General features: G+C 42.6%; 1 protein-coding gene across 5 annotated transcripts in view; it reads left to right on the top strand.

The window, feature by feature from the left end:
- The window catches only part of LOC146519965 (protein sidekick-2-like), an 84,839-nt gene that overhangs the window by 33,559 nt on the left and 32,383 nt on the right, over positions 1–18,897 (top strand). For all 5 annotated transcript variants that reach the window (XM_085158320.1, XM_085158313.1, XM_085158314.1 and 2 more), the window contains exons 2-4: positions 13,340–13,499; positions 15,039–15,145; positions 15,411–15,558. In XM_085158320.1, coding sequence (XP_085014446.1) covers positions 13,340–13,499; positions 15,039–15,145; positions 15,411–15,558 — 415 coding nt within the window. The remainder of the gene's footprint in view (positions 1–13,339; positions 13,500–15,038; positions 15,146–15,410; positions 15,559–18,897) is intronic.

Below are 18,897 nucleotides of genomic sequence, written 5' to 3'. Positions count from 1 at the left end.
GCTGTCTCCCAATACCTCACTGTGTGCACTCCCCGCGGCTCCCGCTACCTGCTGGGAGTCACACCCGCTGATGTCAAACTTGGACAACTTTGGAGGAATAAAGAAGAACCAACACAAGGGTCAGGATGAAGAAAGGAAGAACAGGACCTAGGAGTGGAAGACTGAAGGGCACAGTCATAACTACAGGTGTTATTTCTTTATTTTTGTTTTCCTGTTTTTTATCCAAAGCTGACTTTATTGATTTCTCTAACCTGAAACATAGCCACAGAAGAACCTTCCATCGTTCTATAGATTGGAATTGATTGCCTTGAGGCTCTCTTGTCCTGTAAATATTTGCAAAGTTTTATTGAGTCCATTAACGGCTGGCTGCTGTTTGTGACAGTGGTATGGATGGTTGCTGTTGGTGAGACTAAACTAATTGTGGAAGGCCAGTCGGTTTTTTCACAGTGCATTAACATCTTGTTTCACATGTGCAATGTTGTATATAGCCGGTTTCCGTGGAAAAGTGTGACACAAATGGTCACCTGCTTAATTTGTGAGCTCATTTTTAAAACAAATGATTGGATGACATACAAGCTTACATTTTCTTTGTGCATATTTATTCATCTTAAAAGAATGCCATAGTACGCTAGTTACTATCAGAAAAAATGTATGTTGTTATAAGGCATAAACCTTGGATGTAACCTCTTGTAGCTCAGTCTGTTGTTGATGTGATGGAAAGGAAGTGGGGACCCTCATGAGTTAAGGCAATTGTACTCTCACACCACTAGAAACCTATATGCAGCGCTCATATAGGGGCCAGTGATGAACCATACATATAAACAGTGGGTGTTTCATCCAATCTGAGGAAATGAAGGGCCGGGAGAGTGCTGCTTAAGAGCACAAGGGAGAGCGAAGTGGCCCACGCACTGCTGCTCTGTTAACCCGCATCTACTCAACCCCCACCCCCTGCATATTCTACTGTTGTCTCAGGAACACAAAGACTATTTTCAGGCAGCCAATCCTCAGCAGAGTGGCAAAATACAGTCCTGCACGGCCCTAAAAGCCTTCATGACTTTTTAATTGGTGGCTCAGGGCTCTACGTCCAGCGGTTGGAGAGTGGACCCCACTGCCAGAGCTTCACTTCTGGAAGGGATCAAATCTCCCCCGCTTGAGTCTTAGGCCTGTCAAAGCAGTCAGGCATGGAGGCAGTGGATGGGTGGCATCTGAAGGTGAGAGGGAGGGTGAGAGACAGGGTTGGCAGTGGAAAAGAGCAGTTTGCGGTTGAGAAGGGTGGATGATAGAAAGAAGCCAGGAGCGAATGTTTGTAAAGGAAGAAAGAATTTATGTGAAACTGCTGAGGGAAGGAATAGCCCTGCACCAAAATAGCAATTTCTGAGGTGAGAAAGAGTTTGTTGAGTGGAGTTGTATGAGAAAAGTTATGTGCATGTGTAAACGTGTGTTTGTGTGTGCATGCTACATCCGACAGGGGCAACAGAACATTTGGAAGTGATGGATTGTTACAGCATACCAAACAGAGTAGGAAAGGTGGGTGGTGGATTTTATTGGAGAGCTGGAAAGGTTTTGTGATGAATAATAGTCATGAGTGAATTGGTCATTGTCAGAACCCTCCAGAGCCTATTGAATCAGCAAGGCTAGGGTTTTACAATGAGCTTCAGCCATGAAGATCGGACTGTTGGGTCGTAATAGATGGAAAGTGAGTTGATGGAGGCAGGAGGTACAATAGATGAGGCTAGCTCTCACTGCTGGAACGGCATTTGTCTGTGGGGAAATGGGCCCCAGGAGAGACCAGTGAACCTCCCACATGCTGTGCAGAGATCAGAGAGCAATATGGATGTTTGTGATGAGCATCTGAAGGCACATGAACACATGCACACGCATGTGCACACAAAGCAGAGTAAACATGCCACATGGGTAGCTTGCTCATTGATAATGACTTGTTGACCCGCAGCTAATGATCCCTTTCATCTCAAAGCGGAGCATGATAGGCTTTGATCTGTCTGTCATTAAAGAGCTGTCGACTACTTGCACATCCCTTTAGTCTGATCAGCAATTCAAATATACATTAGCACCTTATAGAAAGATATGTACTTACACGCACTGTCACAGCTTCTATACACTTACTGGACACTTTATTAGGTGCACCTTGCTAAAAGTGGGTTGGACCCCCAACACAGCATACCTTTTTCTCTTTTTCACACTATTCTGTATAAACACTTCAGACAGCTGTGTGGGAAAATCCCAGTAGATCAGCAGTTTCTGAACTGCTCAGGCCAGCCCACCAACAGCTATCCGATATTGAAAGTAATTTAAATCACTTTTGTTCCTCGTTATGATGCTCGGTCTGAACTTAAACAGGTCATCTTGAACATGTCTACAGTTTTCATGTCCAAATGCATCCATGTGATTGGCTGAGCAGATATGATCTAAAACTCAAATGAACGTGAACACTTCTACTATTACTGCCACATCTCTCTCTCACACACACACAGACGCACATGCAGTGAAGCACAAAAAGTCCTTGAATCCATGCTACTCATTAAAGCACTTCATTTACTCAATATGTTAAAAGAGCAATAATAAATAAAAAAAACTGATGATTTATTAATATCCAGAGTTGTAATCCAAAGCATTATATGTGTATTAAAGCGCATTACTTACCATGGCATGATAAGTTAAAGTGCTTCTAATAAAATTCTTAAGTCCCTACAGGCATTTCAAAGCAGCAGCAGATCTCTGTGCAGTATCTCCTCAGTGTCTCACTAATGGGACTGATGTAAATATGTTCATTTGCAAATCTTCTCTCCAATTTAGTGCTGCTCATATTGTAGATGAAGATTATCCAGGGATTATGAGGTTTGAAAAATGCACTATTTGATGTGTATTTATGCACGGCTTATAGATGTAGTAATATGGAATTAGGTCCCATCATGAGTGGAAAATATGAATGCAAAAAAAGTGTCACTCCTACCTCCCCCATCTGGCTCCCTGTCAGGTTGTCATTTAACGATATTCATTTCCAAAAGTGGAAATTTAACAGACGTTTATGATGCAAATCACAAGCTATAACTCTGTGTGGTGTGGAGGGCCACATTAAGCCTTCAAATCACTCATGCCTTTGCTTGGGCGCCAGTAACATTATGCCATATCTGCTTGATCGTCTGCACATATTTCAGTGCGCTATTGCAGCCAACAGCAGTCAATCCCTCCACTTTGTAGGTCCTTAGAGGCGGAGAAAGTTCAGAGAATTGCCAACATGATTTTTTTTACACTGGCGTGTTAAGAGCACTGGTGGGAACATTTCAATAACACAGCGGTGAAAAAAAATGCTCACTGAATACATTAACCTGATGAAAGATGGTGTTGCTATTTAAATTTATGTAATTTCTAACGATAACCTTCAGGATATACATGACATTGTGTGAAGACTAAAATTGCTGTGGTTGTAATTCCTTTTTGTACATAAAGTGCTACTTGCATATGTATAAGACTGTGCCACAAATAGAGCTAACCTTGGTTTTTACTTTCAGAAATTTAAAACTTCCTAGCACCTTTCCACTCAACATTCCTTTGCATGGGAACTGGGTATGTTGCAGTGCAGAGAGTTAAAGGTTTAGGACGGGACAGGCTGGATTCTGGTTTTTAATCTTTGCTGTTTTCCAAAATGGAAGAAAACATCCTTGCCAATATCACTGCAGCACTTGGAGCGATGTTTTGAGTGCGGGTTTAAGTGTATAATTAGAAAAACATCATCAGCCTCATATATTAGATAGCATTGTTGGCACCGGGCTCAAAGCTGTAGTTATGCTGTGAGTGTTATAAAAAAGCTATTGATTAAGGGGTATGGTTTTCCTGTGAGGTAGATTGCAATTTATAGATCAAAATGACACAATCTTTTCAAGTAGAAATGCTGGCTTGTTGCATTAATCATGAGGAGAAGCGATGACAGGCATTTTTGAAGGAGATGGGTGGTAAGGTACACAGATATGTGTGTGTGTGTGTAACAAATGCTGTATAATCAAATTTAGAGGACAGATATTCCGCTTTGTTACCTTAAATTACCTAAATTAAAAACACATCTTTAATCTTCTTATGTGGTCTGTAAAAATTAAGCGTTTAATCATTATCATTTCACTCGCAAGCACGCACACATTTACAGTATTCACATAGGACGTTGTTATGCGCAGCAGTTTTAACAAGGCACTACAACAATCTTAAAGGATTGTCAAGAAGAGCGCGAAACAATTAGTATTTATGACTGCGAAATTTTCCAGCTTTGTTCAAGTTGCACGCTTCCCACTCAGCACCCGTTACTGTATCGGGTAATTGAGATGAGCAATGTGGTGTGAAGTCATGTAAGAACCAGCCAAACGCTACCATTAGCATAATGTCAGTGCATTCAGATCTTTGTCTGCCTGCTGGCGTAGTGCTGGCTGCCTGTCTTCAGACAGTGCCACAGAGCTGTGTTTCTCCTCTGTGTTCCCTCCCGCTTGAGGTGCGCGTGCACTTCAGAGAAAAGAACCGGCGAAGAGAACTGTGTTGATGTCTCAAAGGTCAGATGAGTGACCTGCACGGAGGCTGGCAGTTTTGAGTGGCCATCTGAAGGAACTCAAAATTGGGGGGGAGGGGTGAGCTGTCACACCACACAGAGAAGTACTTGGTGGTCTACAGCAGCTTGGATGTTGGAAGAAAATAATGGTCGTGGGCCTCTCTTTATTGTGTTCTGGGCAGGGAGTGATGTGACAAGCTCCGTTCTGTCAGCTCTTACATTCCAGAGGTCTCAATTAGGAACAGGGGCTCTGTGCTCCCACAGACTGCCTAGTAGGAGCACAGGGCACCCCGTGGGAGCATCTGCTACACGTCAGACTTACCAAAATTAGAAAACATGAAAACAAGCATGTATTCCACCTTCCATACACTCTCTGGCTCTTCTAATATAATAGCTGTGACTCTTTCCCGTCAAAGACCCGTTATTGCTCACAAGTAATCGAGTCTGTTTGACCTATCGTAAGTGTGAGAAACTCCTAGTCCCTGAGTGGATTATGCATTCACACCAAAGAAGGTGTTTGTTCTCTGCAAAACAGGTAAATAAAGCATTGCCAACACTGATTGCTGTTCACTCCTAGGCTCAGCGGAAGGAAGGGAGACAGACAGGCAGGCCGTGTAAATGTAATGAAGGGAGATAATAATTCTTTTTTCTGTCAGCTGCTCTCTGCCATTAACATTTACTGCCAGCCCCTGCCATTCACTGCTTGGCGCCCATGCACTCTGCCACACTGATAAGAATCACAATCACCAGCTATTCCACGCGCATATATTATAATGGCAGGCACCGTGATACCTCGCACTTAGCAAAACACTATTAGCATGCCAGTTGCATCGCTCCCATTCAGAGGTTCAAAGGGTTTGGTTGGGGAGAAAAGCACGGATGGGACATGGCAGTTTGAGTCCACGCATTCAGCCTCATAAAAATTCTGGTGTCTTTATCTTAAAGACACACTGTCACACGCACGCGACGTTGAGAATGTGAGCACACATTTTTATGCACAGGGACACACCTTTACACACAGGAGCGTGAGGGACAGCGGCGTACAAGTACCACACCGGTTTTCAGATTGTTAAGAGAGTGAGTCCAAAAGCGTACAAGTTTATCTGTATGTTAATGATGAGGGGAAATGGCCCAGATTTGTTTAACGCATCAAGCAATTAAATCAAGACTTGTCTAATAGCTGCATCTTTGCTGAGCTGCCCACGGGTCCCAAGATGGACAGGCAAGGCAGCATTGCAGGTGGATCTGATTATCTCTGTCTCAGTGCGTGTGAAATAATGTTTCCCCCACCATACCATCTACTAATTAGGATCTAATTATCCAGCCTAGTGTAAACAATCACAGCAGATGGCATTATGCACAGTATTAACTCTAATGACCCGGGGCCCTGTAGAATTCACATTTCAACGCACTTGCTTATTTTATTTATTTATTCCATTAGTCTTCGCCCTACTTTCTTTTTTTCAATTCACTTAGGCCTGTTTTCAACCTTCTCATTCCCCGAGAAAAGACTACCGCTCTTCCTGTTCTCAATGATGCTCTTACAATCCTTTTTTTTTCTTCTTGTATTTGCTCCTTGTTTCACTTACTGGCATTTATCTATTTCTCTGGGTTTATTTTTGAAAAATATCAATTAGTTCTCACAGAGATCAAGTAAAAATGTGTACCTATTTCTGCCACCTACAACCACCTGCCTTCTCTCTAGTGGGTAGGGGAAAAAAAGGGAAAGTCATAACGATACGTTTATGTGATCTTGCGCACAAAGGCTCACTTCTTCCCCCAAACTGTAGAGGCTGTCTGTCACAGCTGGGAAATAATACTGTGATGTCAGTCACACTACACCAGGTGGGAAGTCTGGATCATTTCCCATTGCACTGAACCCAAAAGAGTTCTCCAAACCTCACTTCCTTAAGACCAAAACAGTTTCATATATTTTGTCCTTTGAAAGGAAGAAATTGCCTTGTGTCTAGCGTACATTTCTATGATACATTGATTTGTTGGATGCGAGGCTATGTTCACAGCTCGCTGCTGCAGTGCATAAATCTTGTTTGAGTGCCACAAAGTCAGGGAGGATTCCCAGCTTTATCTTATACAGCGCTATGACTATCCCTTGATGATTAAAGACACAACTTTCTTAAATCTAGCTACAGTTGTTCATCTGCGGTTTCCTCTACTGCTCATCGGACAAGGTTGAGCTGACTAGAGACTCGATGCTGCAGAGGGTGTGTAATGGTGGTTGTGGGTGTGCGAGGTCTCATTAATTGATGCCGGGCCTTGTGCCTGTGCTCCTCTGCGTGCCGTGTTCTCTGCCAGGAGCTGGACTTGCTAATTAGGCTCCTGGATATCACAGACATGTCCCTCGGTACGCCATACAATATACTGCTAGTGACTCAGTAACACTGGTAAGGAAAGTGAGAGAGAGTGGGACTAAAGGATAGAGGATACAGAGTGAGGAGGGGTGCAAAGAGACATAAAAAGATGGAGAGACATCTTGGCAGAGAGCTCAGAAGGAAGGGACATGGAGAGTAAGAGTGTGTGAGAGATGACAACTGATGAGAGGCCAGGGAAAGAAAGTATGAAAACGACTGTACTGGGAGAGATCAAGGCTGCCGAGAAGGAGAGATAGTCACAACATGCAGAAAGGAAACTGTTATTGTGGGGAAAGGGGGGAGAAAAAAAAGAAAAGAAACTTAAGATGGGAAGAGGAAAAAAAGGAGGAGGAAATCAAAAAGAGGAAGATAGTTTGAGACAGGCAGAGCATAGCAGAGAGGTAGAGGAAAGCACTCAGCGGAGCAGTGAGGCAAACAGGGAAGAATTCCAAACAGAAAGGGTGTGTGCGTTTGAGTGTGTGTGTGACTGTGAATTTGTCCACGCTGCCGGCTGGAGTGTGTGTCCAGATAATTCAATCTGCTGCCCATTGACTGGCCTCCCGCTCCGTCTTCACTCCTAATTAAATCTCCATTTGTTGGCTGGATGCTACTGCTTCTAATTGTGTTGCTCTAGCCTCCTGTAGACACACAGGCACACCTCAACACACACACACACACACACACACACACACACACACGGGCCCTGCAGCGGGTAGGATCCCAGACACGTCACCGCGGTACATTACACCTCAATTAATCACATCAATTACACATCAATTAACCCATGGCAATCCACTAAACACAGCTGGGATGCAGGCAGCATTTCATCTGTAGCAACCTGAGGACTCTTTCTGCAACATCAAAGCGGGCGCTGCATCAAAAAGAAAAAAAAAATTCAAAAATTCAGATCAACTTAACATGAAAAATCCATAGTCCCTCTTTATTTCCTCCTCCAAGCAGAGAGCATAATTATAGGAGTATATGAGCTTTAAATAGCATGTCACGGGTTCTATATTTCCACAGCATAAGATCTCATAGGGGGCTTGTTCATTCTGGATTGCGAACAAAAGAGCGTAAGCAGGAGTTGTGGGTGGACATCAACCTATCAAATACCACATACAGATGTTGAACTATGGGCCATTTCTCTAAATGAAGGCTCTTCATCTCGTCTTCCTGTTTCAGGTCTGCCGTGCTTGCTTGACTTCTGCTGTAATGGGTCACTTCACCTTGGTGCCTTGTGTTGGAGGACACACTCCTCAATCTTTTCATTGCTCTCCTCCCTACTGTCACTTTCCTCATCTCATCATTTCTTTACACCAATTCTCAATCTGCCTTTGACATTATCATTAAGCACTGTGTTTCTTTTTACCATCTGTTTCAATGCCACTCTCGCTTCCTTCTCTCTGTATTCTCCCACTCAATCGCTTGCTTAATTCTTCCTTTAGTGTCGGTCTGCTTTCTGACTCGACTAGGTGATAGAGTGTAAATCGACAAGGTACCTGCTGTCACGGTGACGGCACCTCATGATCAACCTCACCTTCAGAACCAACCACGCTCCGAAGGGCAGGTGGGCAGGGTGGTGGTGATGGTGGGGGTATATACACCTTTTAGGAGTGTGCGCTTGTGTGACTTCTAAAGAGCTCTGTATCCTCACTCCAGCATTCTTATCTCAACTCGTGAAGCACCATATTAAGACGATCTATTATACATGTGTGTCAGTGTTCTTCTGTATGTGCGAATTCATAAGGGAAGAGCTTCATCAGCTTTCAAAATGCTTTTAACCCCTCTCCATCACCCCCGCAACCCACGCCCTTACACCATCCCATTACTAGGCCAAGGTCATAGCCATGACAGTTGCATAACCCCCATCAGAGGGTAACCATGACCCATTTCGTATCTTAAGGTCCAATTCAAGAGCCTAAATGACAGCTCTAAATTTTCCAGGATGACATGATGCACCATGGGTGGACTGAAGGTGGGAAGTTATACACACATATACAGTATGAGTGCATTTGTGTTGAGATTCCAAGGTAGAGTGAGAAATGAATACAAATGGGCCTTCAAAGGAAACAGGCACCGCTAACCACTATAGCTGAATATCAGAGATGCATTTGAGCCAAGTGCCAGCTAGGATGCTGTTACGTCGGCTCAAATGCAGGTGGCTGAGGATTAAACAGAGGTCAGAAGAGCTCCCTGCTGCTGGTGTGGAGCTGGGGTAAGAAGGTTAGGCAAAAAAAAAAAAAGCTAGAGAATGAATATAAGACAAAAGCTGAATGTGAACACCGTTTGTGTGATTGCATGCCAGCATGGTGCAATGGGGAGCACAATGGCCTTTGGTTTATAAAGCTACCCCAGTGCCTGTGGTCTTTGTCTCACTGCCATTAAAATTCTGTGTATGCAGCGGGGGACCCGGCTGGAGCCATGCCACCATTCAACCTCAGCTGTCAGGTTAGAATAAGGTGTTTTTATATCTGTGGTGAATGGGCTGTGGTGGTGCAGACTGACTGTTAGGGGCAGCTGCTCTGCACAGCAGCCACATTATCAAAGCCCTCCTGGTCCTTCCATGCCAGTTTTCGCTCATCCATAGACCTGCTTGCTTCAGTTAGCTTTTACCTCTGGTCATAGTGGTGTAAGAATTGTTCCTCTATAAGGAATTTCCCCTAGCTTTCCATCTGGACTTGAAACCTGCAGGTAACAATGTTGTGCACCTGTCACTATCACTTCATGCTTCATAGGAAGGGAACTGTTCTCTGGTTAATTCCAGTCTCTGGAAGAAAAGAACATTTCAGCTTCCTTAAACACTTATATTCTGAGATCCTCTGGAACAGGTTTGCATTAAGGACACTCTGACTTGTTTTCCATAGCATCTTATCAGCCATGACCAACACGATGCTGCCCCCATTATTCTTCACTGTTGGGATGGTATCAAGCAGGTAATGAGCCTAGCCTATGTGTATGGTGTCCTCAGAATGTAACGTTAGGAACTGAGGCTAAAAAACGTCTGGTTTTATCTGACCAGAGAATCTTGTTTATCACGTCCTGAGACTCCCTTAGGTAATCTTTTGCAACATCAAAGCTTGCTGTTATGTTTTTCAACGAGAAGAGACTTCATCTGTCTCCTCACACTACCATAAAAAAACCCCAAAACCCCAAAATCAGTGCAGTGTTGTTTCTCCCACCTTCACACTGGACCAAAGAAGTAGATGTTGGGGTTCTATGTCACCTCTCCTCCGAGGGTTCTTCTTCCTTGATTACTCAGTTTAGGCCAAGTTCTGGGAAATATCATATATTCTACTGATGTCTTATGTTTAGGTCTTTTGAAGGCCACTCCTGGAATTTTTCACTGAAGCACAGAGAATCAAGCAAAAAAAATGAGAGATTGAAGTTACATTTTATGCACATGCCAAATCCAAACCTAATTCACATCTTTTGTCATAGCAAGGGGTCTATAATGGTTTTGTGTGCTTTTTCTTTTAATGTTTTAAGAACGCTTTTAAAGTTCTCTTTGTCTTTCTGGGTGATTTGTGAGGAGTGATAAAAAAAAATGAATTTAGGCATGAAGAAATTTTAGCATTGAGCTATAAGAAAGCTGAACACTTTCTGAATGCAGTGGATATAATATGTGTGTGAAAGTCTATTATACTGTAGAATTTGCTCCACAAGGCCACTGTGGTTTAAAAAAGAGATGACCCCTAAGAGAAATATTACCTGTGACACGAGAGGGTTGTAAGATATAATACACAGGTGCGGTACACTGAACCCCAAATCTTAAAGCTCTATTGTGCCTATCAAATGTGAAAACAAACAGAAAACCCGCACTCGCTGCTAAGTATTCTTTTTAGTATTCATTGCTGGGCAAGACGAACCTATTTAGACTGATGATGAGAAGTGGATCGTGCTGATATGTCAAAGCCAAAGCACATTTGTCTTGCTAAACAATAAGAATTAAGAAGAATACTTTTCATTGAGTCCTGACATGCTGAGTGTTATAATGTGCACACTCTGTATTGACAGAACCTTGTGCTCCTGTAAGAGCATGTGTGTCAATTTTCGCATGCAAAGAAAGTTATCCTAACCTTGACTTATGCAATGACAGCGCATGTATTCACACTTGTGTATTTTTCTGCCATGCAAAGAAAACAGAAACACACTTGAAAATGTAATCCTGCCATTGACACCACACATGCAGAGCCTACCACTGACACCAACATGGATCAGCAGCATGTGTCTTCGGTGTTTCACTGTGAAGTTCAGAAAGCACAGTGAGGGAGAGAGATATCCGCATCCGACAAGAGGTTCTCCACTGGAAACTCATTAGATCCCAGAGGCCAGTCTTCGGAGGAGCTGACCTTGTCTTCTGTCAGCATTAAGAACTGTTGGCGGTCACAGGTCATTTAAGTTCTTACAGAGTCTCAAAAAGAAGATCACTTCAGCTGGGTCTTGTGTGGATAGCAATCATTTCTTGGGGTACGCAGCAGAAATTCTGCACACTTATATCATGCAAGACTTATTTCCTGTTCGTGCTGGCTTTGGTCGTGAAAATATACACTTTGCTCTAGATGTGAAATTGGTCACAAGTGCCACAGATAACCAGTGTTCGGGGAGTCATTATTAGAGTTTGTGTGAATGTGTCATATGAGGCAGAAAAAATGTGAATGCATGAATGGTGCTGAAACAGGTAACTGCGGTTGTGATTACAGGGCACTCAATTCCGCAGGCCACAATTTCACAACAGTAAGTCGGTATTATGTATTGCCCCAGACGATCGATGTGTGAGTTTAGGTTTTGCATGTGCAGGTCTCTAATGGTGGCTTTTTGATGGAGCCACGCCGCTAAGTGCACATAGCCACCAAAACCCCAAACCAGCTGGAAGTGGTTGGGTGTGTGTTTATTCAGCCATAAGTGTATGTTTTGGGATTTTCTGTGTGTGTATGTGCAGATATGTGTGTGTGTGTGTGTGTCAAGTACAAATGCATTTACTAGAGGACAGAATTATAGCAAAGCCACCACTCAGCAGCTAGTGTCTGGGGAAAAATAGGGACAGCTTCTCCATTTGGGCTCAGACAAAGATCAGTTTCAAGTGGCTGTTGGGTTTAACAGTGTTTGTTTTTGAAAAGTTCATGTAAGGGTGGTAGAAAGAATGGATTACCCAGGTAGTTTTATCAAAAAAAAGAAGAAAATAAATTGCAAGTTTTGATCTTTTTGTATGATAGAAAATGGACTAAGCTGCAGCTAAGCATAGTGTGTGATTTGTGGCAAGCATGATTGCCGACGCGAAACACAAAGGTGCATAGTCCTTCTTTTATTTTCTGTTTCAATCAGGTCCAATCTGCTGTATCCCCTTCTCTGCCCAGCGAAGGCTGCCCTCGCGTTCACCCAGTTCCGCCACACCATCCTCCGCATTTACTGCCATAAATCTTGGCTGTGAACTTGCATATGGGTGCAGAGAGCAAGGGTGGCTCCAGTAATCAGCCATGAGAGTGACTCACCTAGTAGACACAGAACCAGGCATGCTCCAGGCCACAGCGGCATACTGCAGCTATTAATACAGACTTTAATTAGCCCGCCACAAACACTGGCACAATCAGCTCAGTGTCGCCCATGGCTCGTGAGGCAGACAGATCAATAGGTCTGATCATGCCTTTTTCATCAGCTCAAATGAAAGCACTTTGTCTCCAAGCTCAGCCCTGGACCTTGCATATCACCTTAAAGTCTTTTTGTGGCTGTACTGGCTGTGTGCAGTGTTGCGGATGAGGCCTGTATAATCTGGCTGCATTAGGGAACTATAAAGATAAATGAAGGGAGCCACAGAGTATAACTCATCTTGTCACAGAAAGGATTTTAAGATGGGGAAACTTTGTGTTTTCTAAAGCAGCTTCCTAATTTCTCACTCTCTCCACCTCTAGCTTGCTTGTTTTTCGCAGTATTTTTCTCCATCTGCTTTTGGCCTATTCCTCTTCCCCCTTCCCTCCATCTCGCTCTTCTTGCTTGTCTCCCTCCCCATCCTCTTTTACTGATGTAGAGGTATGGAAGTGTTCATTTACACTTCTTCTGCTGCACAAATTGCTCTTCTACCTCTATGCCAGCACATTTCAATTTGAAATAAAGGAGTAAGCTGCTTTCGCGGTAACAACTTATTCCGTGTGCTTTTTGGCAAGCTTTTCTGTTGACCTTCAAGTTCCCAATCAGTGCAGAAGAAAAATGGAAATAGCTTGTTCTGAGTCCTCTTTTTTTCCCTGTGAATTGCTCAAATTGTGTTGTGTCTCCTCGCAGAGGTTACTGAATCACTGCCATTTTTACTACCCTCACTCAGCTGCTTCGCTTTTTCCTTCTTTTTCTTCCTTTTTACTGGTCTTTTCCTTTATGTTTTTATATGACTCAGTTTTCCTTCTTCTTCTTCTCCTCTTTCTTTTTCTAATAGATGATGTCCCACCTTATTTTAAGATGGAGCCTCCTCAAACCCAGGTTCACCTGGAGGGAAATCGCCTAGTACTTACTTGCATGGCTGAGGGCAGCTGGCCCCTGGAATTCAAATGGATCTACAATGGTACTGAGCTTACACGTTTCTCCTTGGAATACAGGTGAGGAATGCAACCTTGCTTGCCTGCAATAATTCTTTTTTTCCCTTATCTTAACCTTAAGTATCTTACTACATGAGGACATTTTAGAGGCATTTAATTGTAACTAATAGCACAATTGCTCATTTTTATTCATATTCCAAACTCATTTCTATGGATTTATTCAGGACTGATTTGGCTGCATATCTCCCTTGAAACATAGCATCTTGTGTTCAAGGGATTATCAAATTTATTCCGATTTGTATCTCACACTGCATTCAACATTCCGAGATGGTGTGTGCAGATAAATATTCTTTACTCTCCGCTCTCTTGCGGTTTGCTGAAACTATCACTGGCGTAATAAAATCAGACAATGCAAATTCTTTTTTATCAGCTTATATGGTGTGGATGGGCCACTTTGATCTGTGAGCTGTAGTATGCTTTTTCACTTATTTTGGAGTTGTTCCGGACACCTCATATTACATATTTCAGCCTCTAAACACAATGTTGAATTATTGGAACAACTCAGCGTGGTAAAAGAAGTGTTCACCCTGCACTAACAAGTCCTCTGTGCATGTGTGTGTGTGTGCCAACTTCTACATGTACAGTATGCTTGTGTAGCATTATGCCTGCATGCGAGTTAACAGGTGACAGATGCAGTCCACAGTGAAAGTCACTTACAATCCAATTTTAGCACAGTTTCCTAGACTCCACTCACAGTCATACCAAAACCCTAGACATGGACAGACACGCCAAGGTGGTAGTGTCTGATTGCTATCGCTGCCCCCCTCCCCACCATCCCTTCGCTGCCTGTTATACCTACCTTCTTTCACACATCCTCTCTCTCCCCTTCATCTTTTTCTTCTCTCCCTGTCTTTCCTAAGCATTTGGCTGCGCTCTCACGTGGCTTAGTCTCTGGGTCTGCCTTGCAGGCCAGCCCTCTGCTTGTTATTCTTCACCAGCCCTGATCAAAGAGGAGAACTGGAATCCATTTAATCAGACCCCCCACCCCCCTTACCCCCCGAATTGCAGTGCAGGGGGGAACATGACTGGGGTAGAAGCTACAATCCTAAGTGGCTGTAGCAAACCAGTCAAAGGGGAGTAACTGCTTAGGTTATTTTGCTAGTATTTCACATGCACCATCTAACATGAATGCACATCAAGGGGGAGAGACGGAGCTGTGGATGGCCAGAACATGCGCTTGGTGCTTGTTTGATTCATCAGGCTGAAGATGGAGGAATCGCATTTTGCGAGTCCTGCCAGTCAGGACCTGCGCTCTACATTAAAATTTCATTCTTCCTTCTCTGGTTTACTATCCACTGTCCAGGATTACATCAGCAGCAAATAACACTTCAAAGATGCGCTGTTATTTTCCTTTTTTTTAGACCATTTATGTCTTATTACAAAGAGCAATGTCATTAAGGCACCGTTTCAGGTGCCCATTGAAACATGTCAATTAATTTAGCATCTTGAGTGTGGGTGATAATAGCAGCAAGATGACAAATGTTGCTGTCTGTCATGCTGATGATGACTAATTGCAGTTGTGTTGCGTGTGCCCATTAGGTACCTGATCCCCTCGCTGGACCGATCGCACGCTGGCCATTACCGCTGTATTGTGAGAAACCGAGTTGGTGCTATAATGCAGTGCAGCACTGAAGTGCAGGTTGCCTGTGAGTAAAGGATTCTTTCTATACATCCTCCATTCTGGCAGATTAAGGGCAAGACACTGTTTTTGTGAAAAGCTCGTCATGCACACTATGTGGATGAGTCACTTTGTTTTAAGGCGCTTAGCTTTTGAAAAAGGTACATAACATTAATGCTAATAATGGCAATTGTTTATTTCCATCCTTTTTGCTGGCAGGCATTTTCAGCATTTTCTGTTCTAGTATCTTTTCTCTGTCTCCCTCTTTTTAACTCACTTTTTATGTCTCCTAGATATGGGGGGTTTTGTGGAAGGTGAGAGGTCTCAAACTGTGTCCCAGGGCGAGGGTGCTTTAATCCGTGCACCACGTATACACAGTTTCCCCAGGCCCCAGATTACCTGGTTCAGAGATGGGCGTAAGATTCCCTCCAGCAGTCGCATGTAAGTCTCCATTCACCCCAATTTCATTGCTTTAGTTTAGACAAAGCATTTATGCATCTTACTTGTGTTTTTCTGTGCTCAGAAAGTTCTCTCATATATGAGCTGTAGATGAATGCAGAACTGCTGAAATAGAGTATCTTTCACTTCAGAGAACTCTAAGAGGTTCAATACTGCTCACAGATTTTTTTTTCCAATCCCCCCACACACCATGAGTGAAGTTGAGCAGAATAGTTGATGAACGAATGTTGGCGCAGGCCTTGCGTTCATCATTGAATCGCCTCTCAGTGATAAAGCGGGTTATTATATTGGCCCTATTGACTTTGCAGGCAGAATGATTGAAGGGTAGAGATAGAGCAGGCAGCAGAGGAACCAATTAGACAAAATTGGACAAAAGGCCTCAATTGATGATAGGTTTGACTGACAGCACTCACCCCTGGTTAGATTTCTGTCTTGAAGGGTCTATGTGTGTGTGTGTGTGTGTGTGTGTGTGTGTGTGTATGTGTGTGTGTGCATATCTTGCAGACACGTGTTATGTTTATGTATTTCAAACAGTTTTAAATGATGATTTCATTTATTAAGGGGGAAAAAGGCTATCCAAACATAACTTGTTAAATCAAAAATTAATTATGATTAACCACGTTTTTGGAAGGCTAAGTATAATTTCACTAACTACAAGCAGGCCTGATTACTGCATGACCTACTAAATCAAGTAAAACCTTTTTGACAAAGTGAAGTAGGTTAAAAGATTTCAAAAAACCACCATGCCACTAGTTCACCAACTGCCATCATTCTGAAAAGGGTTATAAAACCATTTCTAAGGCTTTGGGATTCCAGCAAACCACAGTGATCGCCATTATCCACAATTGGAGAACATTTGTAACAGTGGTCAACCTTCCTAGAAGTGGTAGGCCAACCAAAATTACTGCAAAATCACATCAACAACTCATCCAGGAGGTCCCAAAAAACCCGCCCAGAACAACATCTAAAGAACTGCAGGCCTCACTCGCCTAATTTAAGGTTAGTGTTTATGATTCCACAGTAGAAAACACAGTGGACAAAAATGGCATCATTAAGAGTTCCAAGATGAAAACCGTTGCTGACAAACACAAAGGCCCATCTCACATTTGCAAAAAACGTCTTGATAATTTCCAGTACTTTTAGGAAAATACTCTGTGGACTATCAATACAGAACTATCTGGAAGGTTCGAGTTCTGATATGTCTACTTTTAAACAAACATCATACCAGCAATCAAACATAGTGGTGGCAGCGTGGTGGTCTGAGGCTGCTTTGCAGCTTTAAGACCTGGACTTTAAGGCCTTTCCCTAATTGATGAAACTATGCATTCTGCTCTTTACCAGAAAATCTTGAAGGAGAACGTCTTAAGCTCTTGCGCACTTGGGTAATGCAGCAGGACAAGAGGCCCACCTATGAATGGCTACAAAAAACAAAATAAATGTCAATCAAAGTCCAGACTTCAGTCAAATTTCGATGCTTTGGCATGACCTTAAACAGGTTGTTCATGCTCGAAAACCATCCACTGTTGTGGATTTAAAACAGTTCTGCAAGGAAGAGTAGGACAAAAATCCTCCTCAGCGATCTCAAAGATTTATTGCCAGTTATCACAAATGCTTGACTGCAGTTCTTGCTGCCACAACCAGTTATGAGGTTCAGAGGACACATTTCACACAGGGACAGTTCCAATTGGAAACACATTTCCAAGTGCAGGTCTGTGTAGTGAATTTTTATTTATTTATCTGTTTCTGTTTTTTGAATTATGTGAAAATATCCAATATTCCTTAATAAAAACTGTGAAATTAATATTTGTTATCCAGAAAAGAGATGTAGGCTGTCTATAATTTCACAGAAAGCACCTCCTTATCTATGATCACCATCATGTCATAGCTGACATGAAGACATTTACCCTGGGCTGCATGTTGTTGGTTAAAGCATAGATTTGGTGAAAGTACTTTCTGAGTCCAGCTGCAAAAGTTGCAGTAGAAGCACTGAGAAATATTGTAAGAAAAATCTCAGTCCTTTCCATGAATGTCCAACCAATCCCAGAGCTAGTTATCGTGTTGTTTAGAGCTGAATTTTATTAGAAGCAAAGCAGTGAAACTTTGCACCGTGACAATGTGAGTCACTGACAGGATACTCTACATTTACCGCTTGTTTGCTCGCTTTGTGTCAGGCCACATTGATATTCACAGGTGTGTGTCTGTGTATCAATGTGCGTTTCTTTAAGTGTCTGTTGAGTCTGAAAGAGCCTCAGCTCCTAATTGTCCAGGAGTCTGTCTGTTTATCCTGCACCGATCAGGTGGATGCTGGCAGATACAATGAGCCTAATCTGGCCCCATGCTTGGCGTCAGCTCTCATTTTCACCAAACCATCAGCCTAACCTACATTTAGTCACTCAAGAGGGTGCTGGGCCACAGCAGTGACAGAAAAGATTGGACTTGAAAACTGCACCTTTTACACATTCATTGTTTTTATATGTGTGTGTATTTTCTGAAAATTGTCTACAATGCTACAAATGCAATTACCGTGAGAAAAATCCATTTTAAGTGCATAAATAACTAGTCGAGCGGTTGTTATATTTATTGTGAAATAGAGCCAGTATTTGATATTTGCCTATATTTCAGTCCAAGAAATATACAAATTTCAAAAGTAAAGAAGAGAAACACCCTTCAACCATGACTGATGATGTTGCATAGTTTGTCAACCAGAAGGTATTCTCCCTCTTACGCTCGCTTCCCTCATTCAAAAAATAGGGAACCCCACAAATACAACAACCAGCCAAAATGGGACATCTATAAATGAGTAATTCACTTGAAACAATAAAAACTCATTATTTTTTAAACTGCATTATCATATCATCTCAATAATGACGAATGAATAATTACTGTGTGTAGTTATTTGAGTCCTTACTAAGCATAGATGTCACAACCAGCAAATGTTAAGGAAATATGTCTGAATCAACGGCTTTTTAACCAAATATCAACATCGGTATCGGTCGTGAGAGCTTAAACCTTACATACTACCTCACCGCTTTTTAACTTTCTTTTCAAATCTCTATCAACCAGGGAGAACTGCATAAAGATGAATCCTGATGTCTCTTGTATACCTCAAATATGTTGAAATCAAAGTTCATTAGTTGCACCAAGCTGTCTTAAACTATTAAGAGAAATAGCCAACAGCGTCAATAGCCAGCCAAGCAACTGCTTCCATGGACAAAACTCAGACTGGCCGCAAGTGTGTTTCTGTAGAAACCCTCTAGGATCTATAACAATTAAAATGACAGTGAACCCTTTAATGAAGTACTTTATATATTAAGCAGATAA

The sequence above is a fragment of the Neolamprologus multifasciatus genome, chromosome 4 (genome assembly GCF_963576455.1).
Source record: "Neolamprologus multifasciatus chromosome 4, fNeoMul1.2, whole genome shotgun sequence".
Taxonomy (NCBI): domain Eukaryota; kingdom Metazoa; phylum Chordata; class Actinopteri; order Cichliformes; family Cichlidae; genus Neolamprologus; species Neolamprologus multifasciatus.
The sequence above is the reverse complement of the archived record's forward strand: the minus strand, read 5'-3'. Positions and strand labels throughout refer to the sequence as shown.